The sequence below is a fragment of the Melospiza melodia genome, chromosome 3 (assembly GCF_035770615.1).
Source record: "Melospiza melodia melodia isolate bMelMel2 chromosome 3, bMelMel2.pri, whole genome shotgun sequence".
Taxonomy (NCBI): Eukaryota; Metazoa; Chordata; class Aves; order Passeriformes; family Passerellidae; genus Melospiza; species Melospiza melodia.
Window position 1 is genome coordinate 63,783,790 of NC_086196.1, and position 25,839 is coordinate 63,809,628.

At 42.1% G+C, this 25,839-nt stretch overlaps 1 protein-coding gene across 3 annotated transcripts in view; it reads right to left on the reverse strand.

Annotated features, from left to right (window-relative positions):
• TTC7A (tetratricopeptide repeat domain 7A) overlaps positions 1-25,839 on the reverse strand; it is a 168,262-nt gene that overhangs the window by 25,337 nt on the left and 117,086 nt on the right. For 2 of the 3 annotated variants that reach the window (XM_063152044.1, XM_063152045.1), the window contains 2 exons: positions 22,614-22,748; positions 11,640-11,842 (listed from right to left, as the gene is read on the reverse strand). In XM_063152044.1, coding sequence (XP_063008114.1) covers positions 11,640-11,842; positions 22,614-22,748 — 338 coding nt within the window. Of the gene's footprint in view, positions 1-11,639; positions 11,843-22,613; positions 22,749-25,839 lie in introns of those variants that run through there. The other variant, XR_010027142.1, reaches the window with a different exon arrangement.

A 25,839-nucleotide genomic window follows, 5' to 3' on the forward strand; every position in this document is an offset into this window, starting at 1 on the left:
TCAAGTTCCAGCATCAGAGGGGTGAGACTTAGAGCAGAAACTTAGAGCAGACAAAGCTGCCTCCTCTGATGCAGCTTTCCTCTCCCCACAGCATTCCCTCTTTGTTCCCACATGGATCTGCAGAGAGCAGATGAATCCCTTCCCAGCCTTTGTTTTACTATCCTGACAAGTCAAGCTCTCTCTTGCCCATCCCTGATGATCACAAGGCCTTTCATTCTCTGTGGCTTCCCCCCTGCACTCCATCTTTTTCCAGCCAGGGATTCTCTTGACTATTTTGGGGAAAACATAGGCAAAAGTCTCATTAGCAATATTAAACAGTAGCTCATTGATAGACTAGAGCTTTACAGAAGCATGAGGAAGGACAAGAGGAAAGAAGCAAGAGGGAAAATGTTTAAAAAATGTTTAAAAAATGTTTAAAAATACACCATTTTACATGTTGCAAAGAGCAAACAGGAAATGTATAGTAAGTTCCTGACTCAGGAGTTGAGTTTTCCAAAGGGCTGAGGACTTCCTCCCAATTTCTTGGTCCTGGATTGTCTCTTCTGTTGCTTTCAGATACTCCCTCCACACCACTGGAACAAGCTTCTGACCTAAGTTCACTTAAGATTCTTAGTGAATTTTACCTTTCTTTGATAAAATAACAAATAAATAGCATTGAAAATGCCATCTGGGGCAAATCAAGGTTGGGTTCATGTCCTGCAGAGATCTACAAGGTCGAGAGAGACAAAAAAGGAAGAAACATCCTATGGAACAGTTAATGGAAGAAGAAGAAAGTGATTTTAACTGTCTCTGAATGGTCAATGCCTTATCCTGGTATTTTTAAAGTAAGCAGCAGTCTATGTTTTTTTCTGTCTCTTCTGTTCTTTCCAATTCTTTCCCCTCCCCTTCTCCCTTATGCACCTATATATCACCATCTGCCTGTTCTCCAAATGTACTGGAGAAATGCAGTGCATTGAACAGAAATAAAAGCAGTGAGAAAAATTCTTCACGGCATATAGGGACTTACCCACATGGAGGGAAAACTTATGGGGTGGGCTGAAATGTTTAAATGTTCTGTACTATCAGAGCAGTCCAAAAATATCCTGCTGGATATTAGGACTTAGCAAATTCACCCTTGCAGTGTTTTCTTGTGCTCTCCATATTAGGTAGACCTAAGAGAGTCCCAGTGTCTGCAGCTCTCAGAGCTGCAGGGCAGAAGACGTCACTGGTCTTCCTCTGGGTGGCTCAAATCTCCTGTTGACTGTCACTATTACTTACTTAAGGAAGGAAAAGGAAAAAAAAGGCACTTCATTCAAGGTTGCTCCATTTTTGGAATTGCTTGTAATGACTGTTATTCTAATGTGGCTTCTACCTTTAGGTCTATCATCTCTGCCTTAAAAAATCCAACCCCTTTCTCACCAGGGAAAAACTGCAGAGCTGTACTGGTACAAGGATGGTCTGCTTGTACTGAATTTGCAGAGCAGGAGGATCCATTCACTGCCAGAGAAAGGAAGCACCCTCCCTCCCCCTGCAAAAAGCTATTTTTTGCAGGCGTTGTCATATCTTATCCCCAGGAAGAGGAGAGGGCTGTGCTACAAAGTCCTCAGAGTCACATTTGCTTCTGTTTTACTCTGTCCTCCACAGCACCACTCTAACAATGTATCCATACAGTTGAGGGCAAGGCACAACACACAGGCACAGCAGATTCCTCTAATGAAAACAAATCCTTGCTAGAGGAAGAAAGAGTTTGCAGATCTGTCTCCTAAACCCCACTCCCACCACAATGACGTTTTCACCACTACTTTATGTTAGGGACATAAGGGTACTCAAAGCTGTAAAGCACATCATTTGTGCTGAACAGTTGCAGTACTTTGTCTAAAATAATTTGTGGTCCAAAATCCTCCATGAATAAAGGCATCGAGACATATAATTAGAATAAATAAGATTTTGCGCTTACAGTGTGTCTGTCATCTGAAAGCATGTGCAGATATTAATTAAGCTCCACAAACCCCAGATGAAGTAGATTAGTAGCTTCATCCCTGTTTTACAGAGGTTTAGAGTAAAGTGTGACACATAATCAGAGATGGAAGTGCAGCAGGGCTGGCCGTGCCAGCGGTGGTGAGAGCCAGGGCTCCACCTCCTCTCCAGCCTCTCCACTGAATTGCCTTCAATGGAAAATGACGGAGTTGCAGCTCTTTGCTCCCAGCAAGAGAAAGGCACACCCTGTTGCACAACAGTAGCAAAGCCCCCGCCTGAAGTGCTTTGATAAACGCCAGGAAACGGTGCTTAGCTTGGGAAGAGAAAGCTGGAGCTCGCCTGCTCTCAAACACTTGCTCTGGGTGCTGTGTGTCTCTCTGAGACACCAAGCGATGCCCTCTGTGGCAGCACCCCCACACAGCCCCAGCAGCACAGCTCAGACCTGGAGGATATGCTCTAGGGAGTACCTGAGGTACTTTAACATGCAATATTGGTTGGTATATTTCTGTTTCTATGCATTTTTGCTACAACTCATAAGCCACATCAACCTAGGATCACACAAACAGCATGCAATAAAAAACTGTAGTCAATACATACCTTCAAACCTTAAAATAGCTGTCTCTTGAAGCAGGTGTTACATTCTGTTTTACATTTTACATCTGACACCATACAAAAATATTTAAAGTAATGAATGTAAAGTATATGTGTATTAAGGAAAAAAACCCAGACCCTTAAACAGTATTATGAGTAAATCTTTGGTGGTTTTGTATGCTAAAGAATAGCTAAAAAATTATTTTGCAGGCATTACCTACTGCAATTCAAGCTCTTATGACAGCAGTTTCTCAAAGATTCCTCTTAAGTAGTAGCTGTGATAATGAAAACTATTTTTCAGTATCACAAGAGTAGTACAACTGTCCAATTCCTCAAAATTGCTCAGTCCTTGACTCTGCTTACTACCTTTGCCTAAGCAGGAGCAAGGGGAGCAGCAGGAAGAAGCCTCTCCAGAAGAGACAAAAACAGGTCATTCACTGTGTCTCTCCAGACACAATTATCCACCTAATTACACTCAAGACAAATGCACAGTTGTCCTAGCGACTGGGGCATGCATTTTAATTGTCATGTTCAATTCTCTGTACACAAATACAAAAAACTGAGCAAGAAATGTCGCTAGAAAATGGAAACAGACCACAGCACACCTATCTACAAAATAGGCAACAAATTGGGTAAACTACACCCACAAAAAAGCTCCTTAGAAGATAAATAACTCCATTAATGTGACAACTAAGCTCTTTTGTTCTCACATTTAAACATAGAATGCATTCCAATTTCAGTATTCAAGGTAAAAATGGTTTTAATTAGCATCCTAGCTACCTTACAAGACATACAGACTTGGTATGATGGAGCCATGATAATCTACCCATGCAGAGAATCTGCCCTGTGATTTATACCATTACTGCATAGCAGTATGAAACAAATCCCCAAGGAAGTAACATGTCATCCTTGAAAATATTAAGCAATCAAGCCATGTTTTATTACATGAATGGATGCCTTTGAAAACAAGGATGCGTGCACCATACTGTGAGGTAAAACGAAATAAATGAACAGAAATAATTCATTTCCATGTACTAATCAGTAGAAACTGTAGTCTTCAAATTACCCTGATGCTACCAAATGCGAGTCTGGAGACAATAGGTTGACTCTTCTACTAAAATGAACATGAAATTGCATCCTAAGTACATGATGAAGGCCAAATTAAACAGTCCAAGACTTTGCAAAGTCTTTTTGTTTTTATTCAGCCCTTGCACCCCACTGAATAAATAAGAGCAGACGATTTAAATAAAGCATCAGTTTTTAAACACTCAAATCTAATCAAGAGCCATGCACTTATCTTGGGCAAAAGGAACATAATCTATAAAAAATCTGTTCTCAATCAAGCTCTTCAGCTTCTAGCATTACCAGCAGAGCAAGATTTGTATTCTGCCAGCTAAAAGGATGTCTCTGGCAAGCAAAATGAAGTGTGTGTATATATATATCTACCTAGCAAAGACTAGAACTGCACACTTGCTGGCTGTGTTGTACTCACAGACTGGGACACTGACATCTCTGCAAGGACCTGAGACAGGTGTTACACTGCTTACTGCTATTATTTATAACCACACATTTATCAGAGATGCTGACCACCCAGAAAACAAAATCCTGCCCCTACAGGCATGAGGAGATAGAAACAGAGCTTTGATAAAAAAATCAGGTTAATACAAACCAGCTGAAATAGAACACTATTTCTAGTACTTCTATGAAAATGGATATCGATATAATTACATGAGTAACAGACTAAGAGGTGGACAAGGTTTTTTTAAACACTGAATCTAAACCACTGCCTTTGAAGCTAAGCTATTTTTCTGTAAATCCATTATTTGCTCTAGCTTGCTTATCTTAAAAAGAACAGTAAGAAGTTCAGAGGTAACAGCAATAATGAAAGGAATGGAACTGGCTCAGTGACAGATACCTGCAAAATCAGTAATGGGAAGGGGATGAATAAAAATCATGAGTAAGTTATGTCTTCCAAAGTGAGAATAGGGTGCATCAGCGTGGCTAAGAAGAGCTGCATCAAGAACATAGAGAATTTGGCTGTTCTTTGTACAGCAGAAAAGAGACCTGTGGGTCTCCTTGCCAAAGGGTATTGTGGATGATGAAAGCTCTAACACAGGTTCAAGACAAGCTCATGAAGGAAAAATCCACTGGGAATTACTATGCAAGTACAATCCACCACTACTTTGGGATGTCCCCAAGCTAAGTCCTAACCTCAGAAGTAGCATGTATGCCTGCCCTGGCCTCATTCTTTCCTAGGCACTTTGCTGCTGCTGGTGAGAAGGAGTACTTGAACCTCTGGCCTGACCTGATACAGTCATGCCAATGTTATGTTTAGTATCTACTCGCAGAAAAAATTCCTGGTAATAGCTTCAGATTCACTTTGGGGAGGGGGGTGATGGCTGGATGAAGCACAGCTTTGCAGAAAAGGACTTGGAGAACAAGCAGCTGGCCATGGGCCAGCAGCGTGCCCTTGCAGCAAAGGCAGCTCACAGTATCCTGGGCTGCACTGGAAAGAGTGTTGCCAAAGGTTGAGGGAGTTCATCCTGCACCTCCACGCAGCACTGGTGAGGCCACACCCAGAGCACTGTGTCCAGTTCTGGGCTCTCCAGTACAAGACATGGACACACTGGAGAGAGTCCAGGCAAAGGGGCATCGAGATCAGCAAGGGACTGGAGCATCAAGGAGAAGCTGAGAGCTGGCACTGCTCAGCCTTGTAGGAGAGAGGGGAGATCTTATCAGTACAGTTAAATGCCTGATGGTAAGGTGCAAAGAAGTGAAACCTCTTAGAACTTCTCAGGGATATCTCATGACTGAAAGAGCAGAAACAGAAACACGAGAAATTCCATTTAAACATTACTCAAAGGTTTGTTTACTCTAAGGGTGATCAAACACTGGAAGAGAACACACAGAGGTTGCTCCATCCTTGGAGCAACTTGCCCAGCTGGATATGGTCCTGGTATCCTACTCTAGCTGAACCTGTTAACCAGGGAGCTGGAGTTGGACTACAGGATCTCCCAAGATCCCTTCCAACCTCAACCATCCTGTGATTCTGGTATGTGGGTACTATGTCCCCAGCTGCATTTACCACAAAGAACTTCTCCCAGACAATAACCAGGTCTTCCTGTGGCAAGGCCACAATCTACACTAATCTTGGAAAATGATGGTCACCAAACAGCCTACAGCCAATTTGTTGGCCCAGCTTAGGTGACTTAAATCCAGTTTGTTTTCAGTTGGAGAGTACCCAGTGACTGTGAACCCTTCCTGCATGGCTGCCAATCTTATGTTTCGTGGTGCAGATGACAGCCAAAGAACAACTCATGATTAGCACAACCTCTGTTAGCTGTGTATTCTCTTTGATTTCGTTATGGAGCAAATCAAATGTGATCACAAGATTGTGTTTTCCACCCATCCACATGATCACAACAGACCACATTATGAACAGGGACACATTATGAACAAAACCCAATACATTGCAGCTTTATTTTGCTATCAAGGATAGAGATGAGGTAGTGCAGACAGCTACACCACATTCTGATACCAACCTTATTGCCCTTGCCCCAGCCTTCAAGAGAAACAAGAAATCATTACAGCCTTCCCTTGCATTTAGTAATATCCAAGTACGAGTCAAGCAATTTTTTGCTTTGTTTTGATGGTATTTTTTATTGTTCTCATTAAATCTGGAACAGTGATGGAGATGAGGGTGCCCATTTCCTTCCCTTAAATTGACAATTCTTTCTCTTCCCTGAACTAAAACATGTTGAGAATTGCTGTGACTTGACAAAGTGCTGTGTGAAATGCATCCTGGGCAGAAGTCTTCCAAATATCTCAGTACAAGCTTAGTTTAACTTGAAATATCACATACAGAGCTTTCGGAAACAAATGCATCATGCTGGCATTGGTTTTCTCCTCCTCTGAATCAAAAGTGAGAATGGTACTGAATGCACAGTGGCTGGGAACTAACAAGTTTCAGTGTCTTTCTCTAGTTACATACAGGTAGGTGGATTTGTGTATTGCTTTAAAAGGAGGTGTCATCTGTCCCAGCTTATGTTATATTTTCTGGCTTTGTTGGGCACATGTCAGTTTTGTTATCACCATCCCAAAGCTGTGTATTGCATGATGTTATACAACCAAATTTGGTACATACTGAAGAAAGCCATAGTTATTTGGTTGTAGAAATGTGCTGTCACAGGTCACAGTGTAAGAGAAGGAGATATAGACTAAGCCCTTGTTTCCAGAGCAGCAAAGATACCTGCTCAGTAGAAACTCCATCAGCCCCCAGGAGGGAGAAATGCTCTATGACCCATGCAAGCAGGCCCCAGAAGGAGCCCGTGAAAGGGAAGAAGGAAACAGAGCTTTTCTACTAAAGGAAGGGATGACAGAAATTTTTGAGATGGCATCAGGAGAAATGTGGAAAAAGAACCCCAGCAAGTTGTATTTATTAAAGAAACCATGGTCTCACACGATTTACAACTTTTAGTGACCAACCCAAGCTGTTTCTGGCAGCCAACAGCTATCTAACCAAAGGAGTAGCTGCTCACCTCACCAGGATTCTGCTTCAAATAGCCCTGAAAACTGATTCTGTGTGTCTTTTTCAAATGAAAACAAAATTCCTCAACAAATATACTTCCTTAGTTTAGATATTAGCCAGTAGTACTTACTCTGTAAAGGCTAATGGTGGATTCCTGATCCAGGCTTAAGGATCCTGTGACATCACTCAGAAACTGCAAGTGTTACAGGAAGCAGCACAGCTGCTGTGTGTGGGATTTTCCAAGTGCCTGTGGTTTCCCAACCACAGCACTGGACACAAAGTGCCAAAGGCCCCTGGGATGAAGCAGAGCATGGCACCCACCCCCGGGGACACTCCTGGTGCTGCAGTGCTGCTGTATGGTGCTGCTCTGCCATGCTGCAGCGTGCTTTATATGGAAAACACGCTAATTTGATTGCTATTGTAAACACCCTACAGTCACAGCACAACACAGCCATTTCAGCTGTGCAGAGACAGCTTGTGTGTGTTATGGTGGTGACTCTACACTGGGTAAAGGTGAAGTTACTGACACCCAATGGACTCATTCATTGCTAGATCTGTGCCCTTCATTTAAAGCCAGCAACACTCTTCAGGTTGGAATTTTCCAAATTTAGCTTTGACAACCCAGTTCCAAGAGCCCAGGGGAAGAGACATGACTACTTTGCTAATTGATGCTGGTACACCAGGGAGGCTTAGCACTGTCTACAGCAGAGCTCTCCCTTAAAGTGGACTAGGTCAGTTGGATGGCAATTGTACCAAGTCAAATAGCAATTCTCACAAGCAGATCCTCTTTCTCTAAATTATTACATATCCACAACAGTACTACTAGAGTGGGAGAACAATGTATTCAAACTGGAGGGACCAGCAAAGAAACATGTGTGAATTCAATTACATCCGCCTGTGGACATGTTTTGCATCATTTCAAACCCTGTGGATCTAGTTCACAATCTAGTCTGCCCTCTTGCATAATCCAAGACATATATTTCTCTCTGGTAGGGGACTGAACATACTGTGCTCAAGAACTTGTATTTTTAATAAAAGTACAGCTAGTACTTGGCTAATACATACATTTCAGAAAGACATTCAGTTTTCTTCTGATGGCCTCGAGGACATTCAGAATTTACCACTTGTCACATTACATCCTCAATTGCATAAACCCAGTCTTAAGTTCTCCATGGGGACAGTGCCTCATTCAGAACACAGGACAAAATCACTTAGCCAGCAGCCATTCAATATTTTATTTTCACCCTTTTTATTTGATGTATAGCCCTAAAAGCCTTGTTTATTGCACATTATTCCAGCTCTATTCTGAAGGCAGAATGATTAATTTCTTTACAGATATTTCTATACTGCTCATCAGATGCTTCTAACTTGTTATGTGCAATTTCCTAGCTTTTGGAAAAGCACATAAAGGAATGCCATTATGTGGCACCATATAACTACTGCCATGATTCATATCAGCAGGGATAGACCAGACCTCTGCTATCTTAGCTAACAGGTGTGAACCACAGTCTGCAGCAGGGCCAAGCTAAAGGAGGTGAGGTACATCTTAAGCAAGTGGTTTTCACTGATATTTGCTGGCACCAGGATGGGAAGATTCAGAATCTTAAGGAGACTGAAGAGCATGGAAAGGAAGTACTCTCACAGGTTCCTGCCTCTTTGTCATTCTCCAGATTGACCTCTTTAATTCACTCTTTCCAGCATGCCCACACCTCCATCCACGTCTTCTTATCTATCCAGTCCTATCTGGCATTATCTATCTTATCCTATTTTCTATCTATCTGTATTTTTCTCACTTTTGGAGTTTCTTTCCTCTTCCATACTTGCTTACAGACTGAGTCTCTGCCCTCAAATTTCTCATCTTACTCTCTTTTTCAGCTCTTCTGAATTTTACATCCATCCCTTAACTAAAACATCATCATGGAATATTCTGAACTGGAAGACACCCACAGGAATCACCGACACCATCTCTTGGTCTCACACAAGGCAGCCCCAAGAGTCATTCCATGTGTCTGAGAGCATTGTCCAACTGCTTCCTGAACTCTGGCAGGCTCAGGGCTGTGACCACTTCTCTGGGATGCCATTCCAGGGCCAAATCATCCTCTGGGTGAAGAATCTTTCCCTTATATCCAACCTAACCCTCCCTGATACAACTTCAGGCCATTCCCTCAGGTCCTGTCACTGTCACCACAGAGAGAGATCAGTGCCTGCCCCTCCTCTTGCTCTCATGAGGAAGTTGTAAATGCTGTCCCCAGACTCCTCTTCTCCAGGCTGAACAGACCAAGTGACCCCAGCTGCTCCTCATATGGCTTCCCTCAAGACCTTCCCTGTTTTGGCTGCCCTCCTTTGGACACTCTCTGAGAGTTTCATTCCCTTCTTACACTGGGGCGCCCCAAACTTCCCCCAGCACAGGCGGTGAGGCTGCCCCAGCTCAGAGCAGAGCAGGACAATCCTCTCCCTTGCCCAGCTGTGATGCTGTCCCTGATGTCCCCCCAGGACAGGGCTGGCCCTCCTGGCTGCCAGGGCCCTGCTGGCTCAGGTTCACCTCATCACTGACCAGGAGCCCAGGTCCCTTTCTGTGAAGCAGCTTGCCAGCCCCTCATGCCCCATGCTGCACGTACACCCAGGGTGGCCCTGGCACAGGGGCCCTCATGAGCCCATGCTGGCTGTGCCCAATGCTGGCACTGCCTCTCTGGTGTTTTTCAATACCTCCTGGAATAATGTCTATCATTTTACCAGTCACTGAAGAGAGACTGGTAACCACAGACAGGCCTGTAGTTACAAGAGTTATTCTCTTGCCCTTCTTGAAAATTACTGGAGTTTGAGGGGAATAAGCCTTCACAGGCTCCTTAAAACTTTCAGAAATACTTACCTACTAAGCATATATGTGATTTTTAAAGGTTACAACTTGGATAACCTAGGAAATATTACGGTAAAAAGCACATTCATATGCTACCCATTCCTGACAAAACCTGGAGATAACAAGGCACCATAAAGAAGATATTGCAGAAGCTTTTAAGGTCTCCTCTTTAGCCTCCTTTTCAGAAACAGCAAAGCCATGTTGGAATGACATTTTCTGAAGTAAACTGGGCCAGAACATCTGAGATATGCACCTTGGAAACTTTTATTCCAAGTTACTATAGTTTCAGAAAATTGCAAGCAACTGAAATGTGAAGACTCAGAACGTGGTTATGTCCATAAAATAAGACAAAAATGAGAGCTATTAGTATCATGTTGGCACCTAATTTGATGGCTTCTCTGGTATCAACAACTTCTCTTAAATTATGACAGAGCAAGGAACATCATTTCATCTAGCTTAGTTTTTACTGAGTGAATTTGTGAAGGCTGTATCACAACAACAAGTTTTATTATTGCCCCATATAAGCCTGACATGTGTACAGCAGCCTTGTAATGTTCTCCTGACATGCACCAGCTATTCATTTGCTATTTTTGTACTGAACAGTTATTATTATCAAATATCTTGCCCTGTGCCTGTAGGTTCTACTATTTCTGTTAATTGTAACTTCACTTAACATTTGATGTCTTGTACGCTGATACCCCTTCAGTTTTGGAGTTGCCAGCAAACCTCATCAGGACCATATTTATGCCAGGAGATACAAATATGCTAGCAAAGACACTAAGCAGTCACATGGATACAGAATTCCTGTAAAAATTAAGTTAGTCAGGACAAACTTCTAAAATTACTAAGAGAGACCTGGTAAGGGCTACAGTTAACAAGACACAGCATTGATGAAACATGATTAACTGCTCTGATTTCACACGAGAACTGGCTTTTGGTCTTCCACAAAGCTCCCTGTATAATTACTATTGTTATTAAGCTCTGGGCCCAGTGTCTGGAAAACAGCTTTGGGCTTGGTGCCACAGAGAAAAAGAATACTTGCTGGGTAGGAGTGTTACCAAAAAAAACCCCACAAGTGTGGAGTCCCTGCCCCTACACAAGGCTGGAACCAAGCTGCAGCTTGTAACAGTAACAGATTCGTTTTATTGTAAACTCATAGTTTATCTTGATTTTAACAGATAAAAGAAACCAGCCCAAGTTTTACAAATCCCATATCTATCTATCTATCTATCTATCTATCTATCTATCTATCTATCTATCTATCTATCTATCTATCTATCTATCTATCTATCTATCCATCCATCCATCCATCCATCCATCCATCCATCCATCCATCCATCCATCCATCCATCTTTAGTGCTTTAGTGATTTAGTTCTTTAGATCCTTCAAACATCAGTGTACTGCTTATTTAAAATGCGTAACAGTTAGTAGGAAAAGCAGCAAAGACAATGTAAGTGAGTTGACTCCCAAAAGCATCAGCCTTTGTCAATTAAAATATTTACTTTTGACACAAGTGCTAATTAGTTAAAAATTCAATCCAGTCTTAAAATAGAGGTTCTAACTACCCAATTTATTCTTGGAACGGTCACTTGCTCTCAGGATTAGGAAGACAATGGCATCCAGAGCAAGCATAAGCCCTCTCCCCTTTTATTACAGTTAATCAGGAACATAAATACTATAATGGAGCTGAGCCCCTGCAAACTCACCAGGCTGTGCATAATTTCCACTCCAGCTGGATTCACGGTGAGCGCTTCATCATACAATTGCTTAGCCTCCTCCAAATTGCCTTTCATCTCTGCAAGCCTCCCACGCATGTACAGTACAGCATGAGATGTGGGGAAAAGACTAGCTGCCTCCTGGGTACAAAAGCCTGCTTCTTTGAGATGCTGCTGTTCCAGGAAGAGTTCAGCTGAAGGAAAAACAAAACACCAAGCCATAAAAATAAAGCAAAGAACACCCTGCCATTAGATGAAATGAAGCAGAGACCTTTCTTCGTATTAATTATATATCATCTGACTTACTTAAGCATATTAAAACATGAGGCCATAATCCTGCACAATGCTTTGTACTATGGTTAGTGCTTATTATCATGACTAGATTCACTGAATGTATCTTTTCCTAATGCTAAGGAATCTATCCAGATGTTCATGGACACCTTTGGGTGGTGTCCTGACAAAGGCCTTAAGGATTCCTCCATTGGGAAGATAAATGGTGCTGAACTGAGTCCTAAGGAGGCTACTTGGAGTCATTAGAGGTATTTCCAAATAATCTGGGGGAGAAAAAAGAACAGAGTAAGCTATCACTGTCTACTGAGAACTTCAAAAACGTCAGAGTAATAGGACACATCTGAGCTGGACACTAGATAACTTACTTAGGAGAGTACTTTCCCATTTAAAAAGATGATTTAAAATGTTTTTCTCTTCTTATTTGGCAAGTTTATGGGACAACTGTCTCTTAATTTTTCAGAGACTGTTAAAATCAAAAGGCCCTTATAATATAGACTTATTTATATTGTGTATTCATCTATTTACATCTTCATACATTACAGAAAAACAAAATCCAGCTCTTGGAAGAGACTGCTCACTTTCTTGAACTATCAGCAACTATCTTAGTGGTTTGCTTAGAAAAAATATGAAGCAGGCATATTTACATGTTTGAATGTCAACTTGTTAATAAAATAATGTCTCATGATAAATTTCATAACATATCTCATGGCTGAACTTTAACATTTTTCAGGTTTTGGACTAGATAATTGTGGTGTTGGACTGGATAATTGTTGTAGATCCCTTCCAACTGAAATTGGAATTCTAATTCTTTCAAAAGGTCAAAAAGTGATAACTCAGTTTTCACTGCCACATGTAATTGAAAAGGGAAACAGTTTTAAAATATATATACACATACACACACATGTAAGCACGTATGTAGATGAAATACTCTTCATACAGGCAGGAATTGCTCTTTGGTCCATAACCTGTGTTCAACATGCACTCACTGCAAGAACTCAGTCTCTCTCTTATTTTTTTTTTTAACTGATGTAATGCAGTAAGTATTGACAGTTCAAGAGTCCAATTCAAAATTACTAATTCAGGCTCTAGATTTAGAATAACAATTCTGAAATTACACACAACCTTAAATGTCCTGACTTTTTAAGGCAGTGAATATTCTTAGGAAGTGTCTGTGAGGGGGGAAATTAGAGTGAAAATTCCTCTTGAATATCTTTGAAACTGTGCAATTTTGAAACACTGGGAGACCCAGATGACTGTGGGGACTTGGCTTGGTCATGTGGAGCTTGCTAGAGGTGAGCAGGGAAGCAGCTCAAAGGCAGTCCCCTGCCTGACCACAGGAAGGATCCACCCTGGCCTATGAGACTGGGATTATAAATGGCATTACTACTGGCACACCAAAAATGATTCTGTAGTGAAATAACAGCATGGCTGAACACCCTTGCGCTTCTGAGGTGACCTTTCCAGAAGAAGGGTGAGACATTGTTGAGAAAATGCTTGAATATTTCTCAGCCATCCCTAGGTTGTGGTACAAGATAAATGTCATTCTCCAAGCCTGTCAACATGAGCAAAATATTAGCTCCTTCAGAAGAGTTATATTCTTTCAGAATGACTCATACACATTTCTTCCTGATTAATCATAAAATCTCTGCATGCATCCCTTCCCTTGGCTCCAAGAGGCTGCAGCTACCTATAATAACAGAAGGCAAGGCCATGTACCTTGTCAAGCTGAATATGTGCACAGCCTTATGCAAAAATTGGTGGGAGGACAGTATTTTCCTTGCACTTCCAAGGAACAGAGTGTTTTCCTGCCAAGTGCTGCATAGCAGCTGACGCCATGCATGTGGCATTAATGAGCCTGGGGATGTGCAGAGCGACACTTCACAGCCTGAAGATGAACACTCCCTCCCCAAAGTTTGCACAAACTTAGCAGCACAAAAGAAGGGGTGAAATCCTGGAACTGTTTGAAGTCAGCAGAAGTTCTGGATACTGCCATACTTCAAGCTCTATTAGCAACTAAGAGCATCATGTGACTTGTTTCATTTCAGAAGAGAACTAACTGGGAGCAAGTGGGTTTAGATGTGAAATCAGGCACGGTGCTTCAATGCATGCAAAATAGAGAGTATTTATTCTTTCTATGGTGCCTGTAAGTCTTCTTCAGTAACAACAATTATTTAGAGGAAGTACAGCAACACAGAATCTAAATAAGAACTACAAACTGTATTTTATGGTATGGTAATGTAGTATATAAAAGTTCAGTCCATTTCTTTGCAGGCTCAATAGTCAATAAAAATGATTTAATGGTGTGGGAGTCCTAATTTGCATAAAAAAGAATGAGAGGGGTGCCTTTTGGTTATGAAAGGAAAGGAGTGCTAAAATTTTTAGCTACCCAGCTAAAAATAGACATTAAAGGACATCATTTAGGTCTGCATTAAAATGTGTTTTCTGTAAACTCATTTTTTACTTCTATTACACACTCATTTTATTTACAGATTAACAAGATATGCTTATGTAACATGGAATAAAAACACAGCTAGAGGCAGAAATCAAACTCAAAAAACAAGGACCCATTAAATTTACCATGGTAAAACCCTCAGTGGTACTGAAACACCTGCTTTCATGTTACCTGGGTCAGCAGCTTCCTGTCCACTGGATTAATCAGCCTATCTCCTTATATGAGCTAATTTTGCTGTAAATAACATCTAACCAAATTTGCAGCCCTTGTGAGGCAATTCTGTTACAGAGACTTGGCATCCAGTTCCACTTCAAAGCAGAGAATACCTTCTCATGCTGACACAGGTTTCTAGTATCTATAATTCTTATCCTGTGAAAGGGTCAATGCTTCAGGGAAACCATTTATGAACCTCTCATCATTGTACTGGAGTGTTCTTGGTACTGACTTTCTTCAGAGCTTTGAATCTAAAACCAAGCTTCCTTGCTCTCTCTCACTTAACACCATCTCCATAAAAACTTCAATAAATCTACATTCTGTTTTGACCTAAAAGCTTTCTGAATGCTACTGAGCAGAGAGATGATGATCCTGCATGTACCACTCTTCTATTATTCTCTGGAGTAATGACTGAAATTAGGGAATATTTCAGCACTCTCACCTGCAGGAAAGAGTCAGTGCACTGCATGGATGGGCCAAGACAGGTTCAATCTCTCCTTGTATTCAGTTTTTGAAGCCTGCACCTGCCCTGACACCACAGCTGACTTCAAGGTTCAGCCTAGCACGATTCATTCCTTTCTCAGATCCACTTTTTGTTGCCCATTTGTGCTCTCTTGCAATACTGTCCAAACTATTCTGCTGTTCTTCCAAACAACTGCTGTCCTGTGGCTATGGCCTCTTCTGTCTGGACTCATGGACCCGTTTTAATGCTGGGCCCAGTCCCTGAGAGCAGCATGCCTCAGCAGCACTGAGAATATTATTAACTTCTATTACAAGCTCCTAGTTCTTTCAGCTATTTCTGCTAGCATTTAAGCTCACTACAGTGAAGATCCTTAATCAAGTGAAAATTGCCAGAAGCATATCATCTACTTGCTCTCCAAAGACCCCTAACAAATGCACAAATCAAGAGCAGTTCCCAGAACACTGACAAAGCTGGGTGTCCTACAGTCAGCACCTTTAATCTGTCCAAGATAAAATTATTTGCAGAGCTCTGTTAGGGAGTCCATCAGGGGTGAAACAACAGTGTAACCCAGTCATGTCTGCATCACACTGCTGTCTGAGAAACAGAGCTGTTCAACATCACCTTAAACACTGACTCTATTCCCCATTTCAAAGCAGTGTCAGAAGTGATAGTGCTTGTCACTGCAGCAACTATTTTAATTCTAGCCAAAAGAAATCAAACAGATTTGAAATGCTTTTCTGCAATGTGAAAGAGTTAAAATTTTGTTACTTGTGAATCACGTTTAGTGTTATCCAAGAGGCAGCACTGAACTCCCACAAAGGGGACTGCTCCACATCCCTTGTTGTGTGTGCCTGATGCATCTAAAGCACTCTACTCTTGTCCACCTCAAAAATGTTACTGCAGAGTGACATGGCCAGGGTAACAGCCAAATGCCCAGCAGGATGGGACAGTGCAGAGCAGCCCTTCACATTCAAGAAGGTGAACACATCTGTGAGGGTGTTGGAAGGTGATTTTTGTTCCACATCATCTGCCTTCAGGAGTTATTAATGCTTGTTACTGCAGGAGCCCTTAGCCAGCTGGAAAGACCCACTCTGCCATCAGCAGAGCTAATACTGGGCTATTAGCATGACAAAGGGTCCCCCACTGCCTCTCCTTGCTGGCAGGTGAGGTTTAGTCATTGTTCCATGCTCTGACACCACCCTGCATGCAGTAGCTTGACAATTCGTGGCAGATTAGGCAGAAGATTCCTCCAGGCATATCCTCACTACAATAATTCCATTTGATGCAAACGTTTGATACAGAAATGAAGCACAGAAATTGCAACATGTTCCCATACACCTGAGATCAGCCACTTGCTCTTTTGAATGAGGCAATAGATTTATACCCTTTCTTTGCCTGCAAAGTGAACTCCACGGACTGGCTTCAAATTTCCGAGCTTCAGGTCTCACAAATGACCACCAAGCTTCTTTATTTACAAATGCAGCATTAGAGTGAAGGTTTTTGGAAGCAGCACATAAGTGCCACAAGCTACCTTCTATACTAAATGGTGCAATCAAAACATGACTAACAGCCCAGTTAAGTATAAATTCCTATTTTCTGTCTCTGGTATGAGCAAATGTCCTGCCTCTTTCATGACTGTGTACATTTTATCACCTGTCCAAACTTACTGAGCAGCTGAGGAAATGTTACTTTTCAGTACCCTCAGTCATTCTCTGGCAGTGCAACAGGTTTCTCTCCATCTCTTGGTAAATTTTCTACAGAATGCTAAACAAAAGGCATTGGTAGCTGCTGCCTGTTTCCATCACAAGTGAGCCTTCAAGACACATGAGAATGTTTGCATGTCCCAGATTTTGAGAAAAGCTCTTTGAAGATTGTCCATGCCAAAGAATTACCAGTCCACAAAGTTTCACATCCTGCTCCAGAAATGAGAAACATCCAGAAGGCTCAGAAATGGAGGAAGCAATCCCAAATGCCCTGTACTGACATAAGGCTGCAAGACCTTTTGACTTTTTAGATTTATTTTTGACAGAAAATAACATAAATCAAACTTGAAAGTGTAGAACAAAACTTATTAATCCCGCTTGAGAATGTTCAGATGAAGAGAAATGGGGGAATTTGGTGATCTTTAGTCTCTACCACAAGTCTAGAACAGACCTTGCTGAACCAGGAGGCTCAGCAGAACTACTGCTGGTTTCTTAACTTCATTTTGAAGGGGACAAAACCAGCTCACTTTACCATTTCTTTTCTATCACCAGTTGAAGTGCTCCTAGTAAATAAATACTGCAGAGGAGCCATCTTTGCAGACACCTTTATTCTCCTCAGAAATGGAGGTGCAAGGACTCTCTCCTGTTCCCCCTCACCAGGCTCCAGCTTTTCACAGTGCTTTGTGTCACTGTAAAGAGACACAAAAATTAGCAGCCTTTATGGAGCTCAAGAACTCAAGCAGTGAACGGGGATATTCTAAACTTGAAATTCTAAAATTTGGAAGCGCTTAAAAAAATAAATAAAAAAATTAGAATTGGTTCAACAACCAGTGCTGCATTACAGGACAGTATCTGAGTATCTGACCCAGCCATTCTGGCAGTATCAATAAAGATGTCTCCCCCGCCTGATTAACAGCTTTAATATCAGAGCTAATAACTTGTGGGGGCTTAGGACTGCTAAGAGCCTGGAGCAGGACAAACACTGCAGTGCCCATGTGCAGGCTGTGCAAACACAGGCTGTGCTGGGTGAGCAGGGGGCAGCAGGGGAGGGCCTGGCTGCACCCCTGGCTGCTGCCAGGATCTGGCTCCATGGCTGCAGACCAGCACGTTGGAGACTTCAGCCCACTGGCTCCAGCAACACTTTCTTGTGGAACAAAGCCCATCTCCTCTAACACAGCTTTTTCCCAGGAACTGGCCCATATGGAATAAAATAAATAAATCACAAGTGTTTTGCGAAAGGGAAAAAAAAGTTCCTGCTGTACATAACTCGGGGGAGCAGATGTTTTTCCATTAGCTCACTGTTCTCTGCTGCACTGGCTCTCTTTGCATTTCTTGTTTGTAGCATGTTCAGTATAAACTATTTTTCCTAGGTTAAACTTTAGCACGTTACTGAGACAGCAGGTAGCCCACTCCAGCCCCACTGTGAGTACATGGAATAGTATCCTTGTCATTTTTCTCTAAATCCTCCTTCAAATTAGCCTTAGGGTCTACCTGGTGAGGTTCACAGGCTGAGCTTAGCAGGCATTTAGCCAAACTTAGATCAAATTACCAGACCTACTTTGCTGTGAGTGGCCATATTTGGTAAAGTATTGGGTTAGTCAAGAAGCTAAATTGTCAGATATAAACTACTAGTAAAGACAAACAAAGTGGACCTTGTAGTTAAAATTAAAGCTTAAAATAATACAATAACAGGAGCTAGAATATTAGAACTTTTATTAAAACTGGCTTGTAGCATTCTAAAATGCTCTGTATAAATAGAGCATATGGTTATTACCGCCTGGAAGTATAATCACACATACTTCAGATAAAAAATCATTCCAGTTACTGAGAGCCTAGAACTATGAACACTATTTCTTTCCAATACTGACATGCTTTGCTCTCTGGGTCAAAAGTGATCTTATAAAAACGCTGAACGAAGGTAAATTTTGGTCATAAATTTGAACAATTTCAAGTATATTTTCTTTAGCCAAACAGCATGACACTATTTTCTAAACAAAAAGGAGGAGTACTGGCATGACTGTTAGAAGTACTAGCTCTAGTAATCTCTAGGATTCCCCTTGCAGCTCTTCCTGAAGGAAGAGGGAGGAGTTAACAAGCTTTACCAGGGCCACCAAAGTTCCTTGCCTCTTCCCAAACTTGAATTCATGCTCTCATCCATGAAAAGCAGAACAAAAAGGAGAAATGAGCATAAGGATTGCATAATGAACACCTCTCCTGGAGCTGCACCAACACAGCATGGGCACTGTAGCACTGTTCCTAAGTACTCCCTGAAATGAGCTGTTTCTCAGACATGGGGCCAAGAATAATGTTTAGGCTCATAAATGTTAAAGTGTTCCGAGATGACTCTTTTTAAGCAGCCATTATATTCAAGAGGACTAGGGGGGTTATTGTTAAAAGGGACCAGACAAGCTGTGCTAACAATCTCTGCTGCAGAACACTTGGATATAGAATACATCCATTAGTATTCCAAGCATGCCTGCTGCAGGGGACGTCTCTAGTCTTTGAGAATAGCACATTGCTCTTCCAAAGCTGTGACTACCTGTGCAGAAAACAGGAAGATGTGGAAGCCCACTAAGGCAGTATGCCAAGTTCCATGCTGCCGATGACTGTACTCCCAGGTGGTCCTGTAAGAGATGGCTGGATGTAAGATTAACAGTGAGAATTCACAGTTTTATTTTGATGCTTGAAAGAGAGAGGACTCTTTCTAGAGACCACAGATCCATCAAGCAGCTCTTTGTTTACAGGAGGCTACAAAAAATTACCTAGCCAAAGATCACTAGGCATTGCTGCAGGGAAAGACAAGGTACAGCCTCTGTTATAGTGCAATGCATTTTGATTTAGCAGCTGCACGTCCAAAGATGGTGCTTTATTGTCTTCCCTACAAAACTATGCTGGTCACAAACCCAGAAAAATGACAGATAAAACCAATAAGTGTATGCTCTCTTGTGGGGGAAAGAGGTACCTTTATCACAGCATAAAAGGGATTAACTATTTGCACAGGGTTCACAGCCTTCCCTTCAGCCACTCTTAAGGGAACACACATATTCTCATAAAACTAATTGCGAAACCTGTTAAGAGAACAAGGGGGTCTCCAGCTCAGAGGGACTGGGGACACTTCTGCACAAGGCAGGAACTCCTACTGCAGCTGGAGGATGATACACTAAGGATTCCCCTACGTAAGCATCACTGGATAGGTACCACCCCCTAAGAGTCCCTTTTGCAAGTATATGTGCTGGTGCTGTGGCCTGGTCTGGCTGCTGGGGGGCTGTAAGAGCAGCCCCCTATAGCTGTGGAATGGCTGGGTTTGTGTGCCTCTTCCCAACCCCACTGCACAAAGTTCTACTGGACCAGCTGGTTGGTACCATTACTCCTCATGCCCTGGGTGTGAGAAGGCATGGTGGCTGCAATGGCTCCGATGGCACCCAGACACCACTGCAAGCTGGCACTCTCAATCCCCGCCCGTGCACAGAGGCACGGCCAGTGTGTCCTGTGAGTGTCTGGGAAGGACGGATGCTTCATTATAAATTCACTCTAGTATGAGGTTAGGAAACTGTAATCACTTTATCTAAGGATTTATGAGTCACACTAAAAAGGTCCAAGTGTTAATGACAACAAAAACAACAACACACGAGTCATTTCCCAAAGGCACATTAATGTTTTTTCCCTGTGGAGATAGGACACTGAGGTATGAAAAAGTTAGGCAACTTGCCTGGAGTCACAAGATGAGTCACTGATTGAAAAAGGACAAGTCCAAGCTAAACCTGATGAAAATCTACAGCATACTGATGCAGACCTTCCATGAATATCAACTGGCTCCATAGGCAGGCATCAGAATGTTACACTAATTGCCTGCTGCTTTCCACAGCCATTCATTTTGGGGTGAGCTGGAATGTAAAACCACCTGACTACCTCAACTTCCTCTAACCACGCATATCTGTTTAATTTGTCATCTATGAAATATCTGGTTTGGAAGGTACTTCTTACAAGTACACTTGTTCCTCCTTTTAGATGGGAAAGATCCTAATAGTGAAGGTCAGTTACACCCTTCAGATTATTCCATTCACTAATCCCAGCATAAAGCCAATCCACTGCCACTAAGTCCTCCAATTATTCAGGCACTGTGCCTTTCTCTACAGAGAGTAAAGACTACCCCAAATATCTGCACCTCTGTTCATCCCTCAGGATACCAGAATCCAGCAGCTTCCACACTACCATGCGAAGAGAATGGCCAGTACCTCAGCAGGAGCTCATTAAGCTGCATCCATAACAATAACAGACTTCAGTAATGAAATTACAAAGCAGCCACAGTACATATTTTCAAAATATCAATCCTGAATCGAGTCCAGCTAAAACTAGGCATGAAGCAAAACAAAGGCTTACAAAGTGATAAGAGGGAAAAGTTACAGCATATAAAAATAAATTCTATCTAAAGGAATTAATTAACACCTTTCAGAAAGGTACTCTATTCACACTGAAAAGCAATCACAGCAATTCACAGCAAGCACTAGGTCTTTATTGCTTTTGTCTTTTCAGACAGCAGCAAGAATGTAAACTGCCTAGAGCTAGCTGTAGGATGATGGACAACAGACACCTGACTTCTCATCATAATAAACTCCATTTATTTTGCTCCCCACCAGCCCTCTCTGCAGCCTTAAATCAGGAATATAAACTGAATAAAGCACGATCTTGCTGGTGATTTTGAAGCCCACAGCACATCACTAAAATTTACATCCACACAAGTCATTAAGGAGAACACATGTGATTAACTTAAAGGATGATGCATTCTATAAGGTGACTTCTTTGTTAATATTAATCAAAGTGTAGCAAAAACAATGTCATATATTTTGTTCTAGAACTAAAGGCTAATTGGTAGGAAATTACCCACAAAAACAGCTATGAAAATCTTTGCTGCAAAGGAGGGTGAGATTGCCAGGTCTTATGTGAGAGCTGTCAATTGCATAGATTAGTGAAATGAGAATTTGAAAGGTTCCCCTGCACGAAGAATAGAAATCTATCAGCAGCTTTCCAGGGGGTTCTGCTTTTCTTTCTGCATTGCAAATGGTGAGACATCTAATAAGCAATCACAGCACTCAAAGGTAATTTCAAGTGTGCAACTGTGGGCCCAGTTATGGAAGAAAAACTGTGTCTCCTAAAAACAAAATTACAGGCTTGGAACTCTATCAGTTCTGAAATGCTGGAATGCAAGCAGCAGAATGTGCTGGGTAACTCTGTTCCTCAACAAATGTCCTACATAAAACCCCTCCATGGGTTTGGAGATTACTTGTGGGTAGAGTCTCCCTTCACTGTCTTCCCGTTATGTGCTCGGTTGCAGCATCTTTGCATTACTGTCTCAAACTGCTACTCAACCTACAAGACCCTGGGAGGTTCAAACAGTCAAGGACAGTGGAGAACATGCTCTAATAATTTTCACTTAAACCTCAGCAAAGATTGGAATGCTTAAATCACATTTAAGACATGGTTTACCCAGTCTTATTACAGGGAGGCATTTACTAAAAGGAGAATGAAAATAATTGTCCTTATGAACTACCATTTGTTAGCGAAGAACTACCTACCCTCTTTTTCAAAAAGCATATTATAGTGATGACTAAAGTTTTCTGTGTGTTTTGGAAAAACAAAAGTGAGCTGAGAAATCACACTACTACAGTATTTTTTTGGGTCATAATTAAATAAGTGGTGTTTCAAAAACCATCTGGGATAGAATAGCAGATTTTCTGCTGGAATGGAGTCATTTTCAACTCATGACTTCAACTACTCTGTTAATACTTATGTCATCTGATTCATCACTGGGGGGAAAGAGGAACTCCAGGTAGCTCAGGACTTACCAGCTTGTAGCCAAATTTGTTCAAGAGTTGTCCAGAGCTTCACAGGTCCCTGCTTCATTGTGCTGCTCTGCATAGTTATTTCAGACATGGCCTGTTCCAGTCTTGATGCAGCAAGGGAAGAGGCTCGTTGTGAACCTATAAACCAAACAAACTATTATGTATTTTATACTTATTTATGATATTTCCTTGACTTGTTAAGGCAGCAGGTCTGATCCTCCACTCACTGCATTGGTTTTATGTAATAAGAACTCTGGTGAATTTTGGCATGACAAACTGGAGAAGTATGTTTTATAAAAGGTTAATTTACTGAAAAAAAACCCACTAAATTATCCAAGAGCTGCAGCTCAAACAAGCAAATTAAGAGACAGTAATTTTATAAAGGTCTGCTTAGCATTCATCAAGGAAGCAACCATATTTTGCTCGTTTAGGAAGCAGAAGTCTAGCATCAAATATTTTCCACAAATACCCATTTTATAAGCACAGTCACCATACAATTACAAAATGTGCCCCACTAAGGTAAAAAATTCATACAGCATTACAAGGTAGCTTAGCCCCATTCACACAACACACACATTTCAAGTGACATCAACATTGTTCTACTGATTTAGAGGCAGGGTGGTTTTTCATTTAACCTTGGGGAGAACAGAGTTCAGAGCTTTGACTGTATTAACCTTTAGTATGCACTGTAACATTTACGCAAGAATACAGTATTTGGCTCCCCCACCTCTGGGATAAAACATCACATCAAAAGCTTATCCCAGGAGGGCTGCATGGGCAGAAATCACATTCTCCAGTACAGCAAGTGGGATTATACTGGTGAGCCAACCTCTCAAAAGGGTATCAACATGGTAGTAACAAAATAAGAAGCTACAAATTGAGATTTCAGAGTTGGCTGTGAGAAATAAATATTTTAGTATACATAGGTTTTAATGTGATTTCACGGTTGATAAGCTCTTTCTCTGGACAGCTGCTGTGACTGAAGCACTTGTGTTGATTAGCATTCCTCTTGAATCTACCCTTACAGGCTGACCTCATAAACCACAAGATCCTAGAGTTAAAATCCCGCTTTTTCTCTCCCGCAGCCACGGGGCACATGCACTTAATGGTCTCTCTGAGAGGGACAGCATGCTTTTCCAGCTGGAGTGTGCTCAAGAGAGAAAGGGCTGCCAAACCACACCTCCTCACCAGCAGACCAACACATCACCCTGTGGTCCCCGGCCACGGTCTCCTGGCCATCTCTGGATGCTGAGCAGGGACCCAGCCTCAGGCAGGCACAGGGGAGGCTTTGCTTTCCTGGCAGGACATGGCTGCAGCTTCTACTTAACCCGAGGTGAGCGTGTCAGGGCTTGGTAGAGACCACAAGTGCAACCCCAGGCTTGGAGCTGCAATGGGAAATATTTGTCCTATTACCTCATCGCTAACTAATGTCATTCATTTCAAGCAGGAGGACTTCAAAACAGCCCTGCAGCAGGCGCCTCCCACGGCTCCCTTGGAAAATGCAAATGTGTTCTTCCCAGATGCATTTCTTAAATTCCTACATATTTGCAAAGACATTCCTGATCTAATGTTCCAAGAGATGACAGTGCAGTAATGTAGCAATTACAGCTTTAAGGGTATGGGCAAAAGCCATTCAGCTTTGCAGGAAGAATTTATTGTATTTACCAGTTTATTTAACTGATCCACCTTCAACCTGTTTCACTGCACGAGATTCCTCCCCTGCCTTGCCCACTCACACTCCTCTCCCCCATCCCTATCTCCACTAGTGAGAATTTCACTGAAACTCCCAGAAATTTAAGTCAGACTAGAGCTGTTTGACACAGGCAAAAACTACCAAGCATTTATGCCCAGCCATCTAAAACACAGACAGCTTCTCTGCACTGCAGAGACAAGAAAATGGACACATGAACAGCTAGTGATGTTATCAGCAGAGCTCTGAAGCTAGGGCAGACCTCTTGCCTTCTAGATTGGCAAATCTGGAAAAAATTACATGCATTTTGTGGATTGTGCAGTCAGGCTAACAAGATTCTTATATTAGCATGTTTGAATACAACTTTCAGTACCACATTTTCCTGCCAAGGCTGCCCTCCCAGAGAAGATTTGTGGAGCTGTGTTTCTTGCAAGCATCCAAATGTAATGCTGGGCTGTTTGCACTGGGTGGGCAGATAGGCTGGTGTGTTATTCACATCCTCACAGGGCTCAGGGAAATCCTCTTTTCCTTGCAAATCAATCCAAGAAAACTAAATAACCTTTGTGCATTTTGGAGAGGTTCACATGCTGCCTAAGCAGACCCACTTAGAATCTACTAAAGCATCCTTCCCTCACAAAGCAGACTTCACAGGAATAAAACAGCACAGTTCCTCTCAAAGAAACCCAAGTTAGCTGCTCCTCATTTTATCTTCATTAGTCCAGTAGTTCCCTGCCAAGAGGGGAATTTGAGACTGATCCTGCTCAGTGCAGTGGGCATCTGCACAGCTGGACAAATGAGACCCAAGTTACTTAGCAATTTACATGGAGGCTCTTTTCTTTTATCTCTTGGCAATCCAATCCTTCGATGTTTACTTTCTTTTCCTTCTTTTCCAGCCTACAAGAGGAAGCAGAATATTTTAGGCAGAGACCATGCCATCCCTGCTTGGCCTCAGACACAGATACACTCCTTGCTCTGGACATGCCAGATGATCAGGCTCTCTCCTAAACCAGCCCATCCTCCACTTTTGCCACCACTGCTCTTGTCCATCTCTGCTGGGATGCTCACAGCAGTTCTCCTTAAAGCTTGCCTGACCAAATAAACTCTGTAAGAGAAGGATTTTGCCAGCCTGGCCCTTTTGGACTGAAAGGGGCTCAGCCACATCTCTGAATCTCAGGCAAGCAGTACAGTGCCCCTGGGGGTGGGCTGATGGCTACTGCAGCCACAAAAGAGTTCACCTCAAACATACTATCCTGAGAGGGGAGATCAGCATGTGTCACACTGGCAGGACTCTGGCTTCCGGGAAGGGGGGAGATGGAAAAACTTCAAGCAACATTAAAAAAATTATCTGAATGTCTCATTATAAGCTATCTACTCCTAAAGAAACGTGCTAAAAAAACCTCCCCACAAAACCTGTCTCGCAGAACTTTAATGTCATGCCTCAAAATACATGCAAATGTTGGCATACGAAGATATCATATCAATTTGTTATTTTAGTGCAGCCTCTTTCTCTATTTAACTGCTCTACCAGACAGAATATAA